The following is an 8,561-nucleotide window of genomic DNA, read 5'->3' on the forward strand; positions in this document are numbered from 1 at the left end:
GAATTGTGCCCTGGCTGATGCTCCTCAGAAAGAAGTAGGGGAAAACTCTTACTAGGCCAATACAAAGCTGAATCACAGGAGGTTGGAACTACAGATAGATTTTTGGACAAAGCCAGAGAAGAAGACCTCTGTGTCAATTGCAAGAACAATCATACGGTGTGGTCATTAAGAGTATGGCCTCTGGAGCCATGAATTATGGCCCCACCACTGGTAACCATATGATTTTGGCAAGTTACTCAACTTGCCCTTGTCTCTGTTTCTTCATATGCTAAATGGGTATAAGCATCGTATCTACAATATAATGTGAGAATTAAAGGAGTTAATTCATGTCAAACACTTAGGATAGTATTTGGCATAGTCAATACACAAATGTTAATGAGTTTCTTTCACTGCAATGAGCAAGTACTACCTAGGTTAAGAGAATGTCAAGAAGAATTGATCCCTTCTCCCATCTTTTATGTAAAAAGGATGTGTAACCTTAGCTTATGGTTGTCATGAAAACTTATATTTTATAATATTCTCAACAAAAGAACACTTCTATCAATATGTATGACTGCCGTAGAGTCTTAATATTAAAACAGAAGGGAGAATATTCTGCAGGTAAGAAAGAACACAAAATTTCTCTACTCAACACTCACATACCAATGAAGATTTGGTATCTTAAAAGCAAAACAGTTTATAAGTCTATACATCTGCATGTAGATGTCTTTTATCTCCTTGTATTCTTTCCTTTAGCTTAGCTCAGAAATTCTCACTTGTTAGCATGTAAGAATTGCCACTCAGGACCATATATAATGAATCATGTTCACTCTACCTTTTGGATGATTTAAAGGTTCTCAAGAGTAACTTTGACCAAACGTGATTTTTGCCACGATTACTGTTTTTGAACCCTTAACTTGGAAGACACAATTCTGCATTTACTCCAGATAAGCTTAAGAGAAGAAAGTAGCAACCTTTCTTCTCTTTCATAGCAGCTTTCAAAGATCATAGCTTTCATAGCAGCTAAATATCTGTGTTTCAGAAACTTTCACCTAGTAAAATGGGAGATCCAGATGATGGAAGTTCCCATCAGCCCTAATTTCCAGGTAACATAGCCTTCTGATGAATTCCCCATCATTAAAAAAATCTATTGTGCAGATTTAATAAAATAAGTATCCCAGGTCCTATACAGTTCTTTTTGGAAGTACTTACCAAGTACCACTGCTGATTCCACATCGGATCATTGAAGAGATTTAGTGCTGAGTCTCTTAGAACTGAACGCTTACTTCTCTCTTTTTCATATTGTTGTTCAGCCCATATCACCTACAAGGAGTTAAAATAAATATTCATAGCAAGAAAATCAGCACTCAGATACCCACCTTTGTGTAACCATCTTCCCTTTAACTAGTTACAGTACCCTCCCCATCAGAGGTGAGGCAGCTCTAAAATGTTTTCATTTGACTACAGATAACACTGGCAGCTCAGTGAGAAGACGGGATTGCCCACTGGGCAGTAGGAGATGAACATTTCCTCTATTACAGTAAACTGTACCTTTAGGGGGAGGAGAAGGAGTCAGTGAAGTGATGATTCCCTCAAATTATTTACGCTGTGATTCCAGTGGAAGTAAAAGTTCAGACTGCTTTCATCAGCAAATGGACCATAATACCCATTTTTTATTGAGGTCTCAGAGTTTTGTAGCTGAAAATTTGTCCATTTTCATGGAATGAGTCAACAGGCTAAGAGATTCCAGCGACTGCTGTTAAGGTGCTCTTACAGCTTAATTTCTCTTTCTTTACATGCAAAAGGTAGAAGTTGCAAATGTTATGCATGACAAGAAAGGTGCTTTGTCTTTGCAAATCTGAAACTCTGGCTCCCCTGTGCTTCTGCCTCCTGCTTAAGAGTATTTAAATATGAGAAACAGATCCAGGGTGATGAATGAGTACTACTGACCATGCACACTTACCATTAATTTAGTCTCATGTATTATGCATAGAGATTTGACAATACAAAAATTACCTTTCCCACATTTATGGCATAATCCTGTTATACTTGAGACCCTGAGGGAGAGGGACTGCCTTATGGTTATATTCATTATGAAGTAATACCATGCTCTTATTTCGCTGGGCAACATGACTGTTTACTACCCAAAACATTCTCTCTGTCATACACGTGATGATAGTCCAGTGTCTGGTGGGATGTTTTTAATGTGAGAACAATCTGACATGAGTCAGAATCAAAAATAAAAACTAAACCATAATTTGCAGCTAAAGAATAAAACTATCCACTAAGATTGTCCTGAATTTGTAATTAGAAAAATCTACTGCAAACCTATAATAAATATTGGGAGGTACTTGAAAGCTAGAAATTAGTCACTGTGATTTATTTTTAAAGAGTCTGTATGTTCAAGCTTAATTGTTTTGGTTTAAAATACCTCAATGCTTGGAATATACTGCCTGTCATCTGAGTTGGTCTTTGGAAGCTGGCTGCTAGGGAACAAGTACTAGTCTTTGATGAAGAGAGTCACTTACAGTTGGAAATTTCATTAAAAGACTTGTAACGATAGCCTATTGCTGCATTACAGAGGGCTAATTTGAAAGAATATTATCCTCCATCAAAAAGAAGGCAATAAAATGAAAATCAAAAGCAATTTTTTAAAAAAATGGAATATAAGAAGAGGTACTCTGCCATCTGATCAGATAAACATCCAATTGTTGGAAACAGTGTTATGATTAATGTCATTAACTCCAAATCCCATATTAATCTCTATAAGAACAGCACAAATGGAATAGAAGAAATTGGTGGTGTCTTTCTATTATGTACATAATAGGTAGCATGTACTTAATTATAAATAATCCTTTTGATATGGGAAGAGCATTAAAGATCATCTAGTCCAACTTTCCACTACTGGCTTCTATGGGTTCTAGGATTTTTCCTAAAATGAAGTTATTCTGTGGATAATTTTTCATAATATTATATACACTCCCTTTTTTATGAAGTTATATTGCAGACTAAATTCTTAGCTTTTCTTCATTATTCCTGAGATATTCCCCTCCAAATCAACTATTAAACAATATCTAAATAGCCCAATAGAACTGGGCTATCTGTTCACTTTAGTGAGACACTTGCAGTAATAATAACAGGTATGCTCCACTCTGTCCAATTTTCTTCTGTGAATATGAGAAGGGAGTTAGTTTGACTTCTTGTGCATTAATGTCAGGCATGCATTTAGGCAGACAAGGAAATCTCTTTCTTGCTATGCCCAAGGACTAAGCTTAGCCAGAGTCTTGGAAGTTGTCCTACTTTACAGAGCCCATACAATGAATCATCTGCTCTGGGATGGCAAAAGGAAGACTTAACTGGACAAGAACCCTTTCAAGTAATGTTGAGCCTTTGAATTGGTCTCACACATCTAGCCATTAACCTTAGTAAAGGCTAGCCTTAGGTGCATAGGAGCTGTGGGTCGCTATACAATGTACTCATACAGCATTCTTTGCCCAGGTGTGGTTGCTGGTAACCCAGGCCCAGTCATTCCCTGCCCTCATAATTTGTCTTTTTATTCTTCCTTTTAAAATTCTATCAGTTTCAGAACAAATAAAATAGCAAATTATCTCACAGGGTTTATAAATTCCATGTACTTTCAACAGTTCTATCACCTTTCTGTACTTATATTTTCTTTCTAGCAAGTTGAAAGGATGTATTCTATCTCTCACAAAGCTTCCGTAATTCTCTAGAGTGTCCTAGACAACAGATATCATAATAACAGAAAACAGGCCAGCCAGGTTACATTTCTACCAGTATGGCACATTCTTGAGAAAATGCAACACTGTATGCAAATTTCGATGCTCCTGATATAGTCAACATTTCTATTGATATGTTTGCTGACCTTGAAAACAGACTTCAAAAATCATTAGGTACATTAGGTATACATTCAAATCATCCTCACACTATTTACCTAGACTCATTCTAGACATTTCCTGCTCTTGCCTAATCATTGAATATACATACAAACCAGGATAAAAAGAAATCAAATGCTTTCAGTGAAACAATATAATACTTGTGGAAACATTTGGCTCATGAAGGCATGGATTTAAAGTGCCCTCATATAAATAAATGTTGAAAAAAAAAATTTTTAAAAAAAGGGGCGCCTGGGTGGCGCAGTCGGTTAAGCGTCCGACTTCAGCCAGGTCACGATCTTGCGGTCCGGGAGTTCGAGCCCCGCGTCGGGCTCTGGGCTGATGGCTCAGAGCCTGGAGCCTGTTTCCGATTCTGTGTCTCCCTCTCTCTCTGCCCCTCCCCCGTTCATGCTCTGTCTCTCTCTGTCCCAAAAATAAATAAATGTTGAAAAAAAAAAAATTTTAAAGTGCCCTCATAAACACTAGTTCTCCATATAATGAAATCAAAGACATGGCAGAATGTGTTTTCAGTTATTCTGAAATGTTATTAAAATCAACGATCATGTATTACATTTCTTTGGCATCCCCACATTGGATATCAAAGTGCTTGGTACATAATAGGCATATAATAACAGGTTGTTAATTGATTGTATTGGCAAACATTTTTATTAGAGCTGCCATCTAATTTTCACCATTCATTTTCATACTCTTAGACTAGATTTGTGAGTTAGTGTTTTAAACATATTATATATATTAAATGTAATTAAATTGAATAAATTAAAATAAATTAAAATTAAATATGATATAATATATTAATATATAAAATATGTATAGTACATAAATTTTATTTAACTCAGTCTATCCAATCCAGTTTTAATAATGTGCAATCATAACCCTATGGAAACAACAAGAAGCACTACAGATAAATATTTGTGATCACAATAAAAAATATTCATATTTGCAAAGTGCTTTTTGCTCTTGTCAGAAATCATTAAACAGGTAAGTCAGGTTATCAGTTTGAAGACAAATGCACAACACTTACACGATCATCATCAGATAATCTCTTAGTAATATGAAAAGCACTCCTTCGAGACCTTCGGGGATGGTTTTTATGTTTGAATAAGTAGTGATTTTCAAGTGATCCAATCTATGAAAGAAAAATAAAATAAAAATTCACTTTCCAAAATAAGTACATATGGGTTAGCTTGTAACCCAAGTAACTTAGAGACAGGCAATTTTTATTAAGCTCATTCAGTGTGCTTGAAGTTAACTTTTTTTTTTTTCTTTATGAGGAAAACACTGATAGAAGCCTTCCCTCTCTTGTCATTGTGTTGAGTGAGAGGAGCTCACAATATTATCGCTTGAGCTCATAGTATATTTGGGCACTGGTGATACTTCTTTTTCACAGATTTCAGAGGAACTACACTTGTTTTGGTGTGAGACAATATTGTGTAGATAGACATTTCTTTTAAAAAAAATACCCATTTTATCAAATTTATCCTGTCACAGAAGAATAATTTGTGGAAATCTGGTAAACCCTTTGAATACTATATATGGTCAGTGTTACATCCAGCTAAAATGATTTGTTGTTGTTGTAAAATACAGCTATTGAATCTATAGCCATAATTGTTATAAGCTACTAGTGGAGACTATTTGACTTTACACTAGTTCAAGGCTTTCCATATATGGAGTTGGGAAGAGGGAAGAGTAGCCATAAAAAAAGATCACCAATGCTTAGCTCTTTTTCTGCTATCAACTGGTTTTGCTTCTGGTCACCTCTTTAATTCTAGCTTTATCCTGAGACCTTCAGGAGCTTAGGATAGTGATGCTAAATTACTGTCAACAAAGGGAGAAATAAACAGAATCAAGAAAGCACTGTCTTTCACAAAGAATTATTTTTTTTTAAATGTTTGTTAGTAATACCATTTTATCTGGAAGTGACTAGAGAAAATATAGCATATGCAAATCATATGTCAATGTAGATTTTTCCCCCCTCTATTTCTTAAAGCTTCTTGTGACTATTCCATCCTTTCTTTGGAGATCCTACCAAGAATGCTGATTTGTTGTTGTTTGGTTTTGGGATTTATAATTTTGAAAGCAATTCCCATAATGAATGGTCCAGGTTAGGATGTATGTGTGGAGCTAACAGTGAGTAAAGAAAAAAGGGATTTTTTTTTTTTTTTTACTGTTACCCAATCTCTTTCCACATAGTTACCAGTGCTCTTTAACTGCCCAGAGGATATAGGATTAAGTCCCCAGCTACCCCCCATAGGATGCACAAGATTTCCATAATGTCCACAGTAACTACTAGTACAAGTCCACCTACTGCTTGCACTCTGTTTTAAGATGCCAACAATTCCCTGCTGTTTCTTCTAAGCTGCTTTATTTGTATCTTCTTGGTTTGCCACAATCTGGTTTCTATGCCTTGAGTGCCTCTCCAATCTCAACATGTTCTCCTGGCAATTTTTGAGTCTTCCTAAACTCTGTTCAAATATGTTTCCTCCACTGGGCAGTCATTTTTTCACTCCTCCCCAATTCCCTTCCATCTTCAATCCCTCCATCAACAAATGTTAAGAATCCAGGTGCAACTTCTCCATCAGTTACATGCAGTTCCAATTATTTGTTCCTAAACGGTCTCCTCTAGATTCTTGATTCTTTGAAAGTTTCTTTTCCTATTATTCCTCAGCCCCTAGCATGGAGCCTGGCACAGAACAGAGTCTGGGCAAAAGCAAAAAGTCTTGGTCTGCTACTAGGACATGGAGAAGTCAATCTGCGTATTGACTTTTCTGCTGGGCACTTTAAAGACAATTTAGCTCATAAAATTGGAGAATGAAGCCTCTGGCAAGGACAATCGTATTCCCCAGCAGATTTGATCTATGGATTCGCCAACGCCTACACCGATTACGATTACTCATCCGTGGCTTCAGCGGCCTCTCTAAAACCACCTCCAGAAAAAAAAAAAAAAAAAAAAAAAAAAAAAAAACGCGCCAAAATGTTTTACAACTCCCTCCTCCCCCGCTTTGAAAGCACACTTCCAAGGCAAGGGGAGAGGGCTTGATTCTAAGCCAAAGAAAATGAAAGCTTAGATTAGAAATCACGCTCCCTGGGATTCCCCGGAAATCCCACACCTAAACTGTCACTCTCATAATGCTTTACGCCCTACCCTTCCCCTCAGCTATCTATTAAACCAGCTGTCACTTGGACAGGCAAGTTTTTATCACAGGCTGAAATCCTCAGGGAAGCTATTAGGCATTTGGCTGAGGAACAAGAAAAAAGGATAACCTTTCCCCACAGTCATTTTGGCAGCTTGACCCTTCAGGGAGACTGACCCAGCAAAGTTGTGAAGCTCGGACTTTACAAGTTCCCGGTGAAGACTCGGACCTCCCAGTAGAGGCGCGGAGAGTTGGTCCCCTGTCTTTCACCTACCTCTTCTCCCACCGGCTCCCCAGGCTATTCCGCAGGCCCCCAGCCTCTAGGTCTCGAGTCTCTGCCGCAGGCGTTCTCCCAACTCCCTGAGCGTGCCTGAAAGGCTGCCGGCGGATATCACCAAGCTTGCTTGACCCCATGCATCAGGACTTGGATCTGATGCTGCCATATTGAAAAAAAGGAAACAGCCGGATCCTGACGCAGAGACCAGCTGAGTCCCAGGGGGCAAGAGCAGTAAGCCTCTCCCGGGGGCGCTTGGTCGGTAAGAGCCCGCGTGCATCTCAAGTTCGGTGAACAAGTGTGGAGGGATTTGTCTCCCAAACCACGCGGGAATGGATTTAAATGCCAAAGCGGACGGCAGCAAGAATAGGCTCTACCCAGCTGCAGCGGCTTCGTTCTGCCTGGCTGCTTCCAGCCCAAACAATAAATAATGCAAGCCTTCTTTCTCCAAGCGCGCCAGGGGCGAGAGCTGCAGAAGCTCCGGCTCTTTGCCAGTGGGTTCAGGAGAGTGCGACTTGGGGCTCCCACTTGGGAGATCGCGCTTCAGTCCCGCCAGTCCCCTTGGGCCCCAGAAAGTTTCTGGAAAGTGCAAACTCTTACCTGACCCAAAAGGTCATAGCCCAGCTCCTCGGCTATGGCTGAAGCTGCCTCCGGTCCCCCGGGGATCTCCGCTGCCCATTCATTCACAAACTGCCTCTTAGCTTTTACACTGTTCAATGCATACCAAGCGCAAAAGAGAGCGAAAGCAGTACACTGCAGAGTCCAGGCTCTTCGCTCCATGGCTCACACACTCGCTCTCACACAAGTCGAAGGAGACGAGGAAAAGAAGCAAGGCAAGAAGCAAGAAAGAAGAAAAGCCAGAAAGACTCGCCCTTTTCACCCTCGGACTCTAGACCACTTCTGGCTCTGGGTTGCTCTGCTAGGAGATAGGAGGCGCGCGAGTAGAGGCTGGGCGGTGGCGAGCGCTCTTTGGTCTCCCGGCTGAGTGGAGCCCCAGCCCTTCCTAGCCGGAATGGAAATGAGTGTTTACACGTCAAATCGACGAAAGCCATCTCTTGACGTCAGATCTACCTGGACTAAGATCTGGATGGTATTCCCGGCGGGGTGGAGAAGCGGCTAAAATAAGCAGCGAAGGATTAAGAAAAGGAAGGAACCGTTTGCTGGGATCAGTTAAGTCGGCTCCCTGACTGACTGTAAATTCTGTAGCTATGAGAAACACCTTCACTTCTCAAAGAGAAGTGCCCCCATTTAAATGTAACTACT

The 8,561-nt window shown here is 39.6% G+C and overlaps 1 protein-coding gene across 1 annotated transcript in view; it reads right to left on the reverse strand.

The window, feature by feature from the left end:
* Window positions 1–7,438, reverse strand: part of PCSK1 (proprotein convertase subtilisin/kexin type 1) — a 40,794-nt gene extending 33,356 nt beyond the window's left edge. The window contains 3 exon segments of the mRNA XM_047857247.1: window positions 1,192–1,302; window positions 4,915–5,092; window positions 7,299–7,438. Coding sequence (XP_047713203.1) covers window positions 1,192–1,302; window positions 4,915–5,092; window positions 7,299–7,438 — 429 coding nt within the window.
* Between the last annotated feature and the right edge of the window lie 1,123 nt (window positions 7,439–8,561).

This window comes from Prionailurus viverrinus, chromosome A1, assembly GCF_022837055.1.
Source record: "Prionailurus viverrinus isolate Anna chromosome A1, UM_Priviv_1.0, whole genome shotgun sequence".
NCBI classification, from domain to species: domain Eukaryota; kingdom Metazoa; phylum Chordata; class Mammalia; order Carnivora; family Felidae; genus Prionailurus; species Prionailurus viverrinus.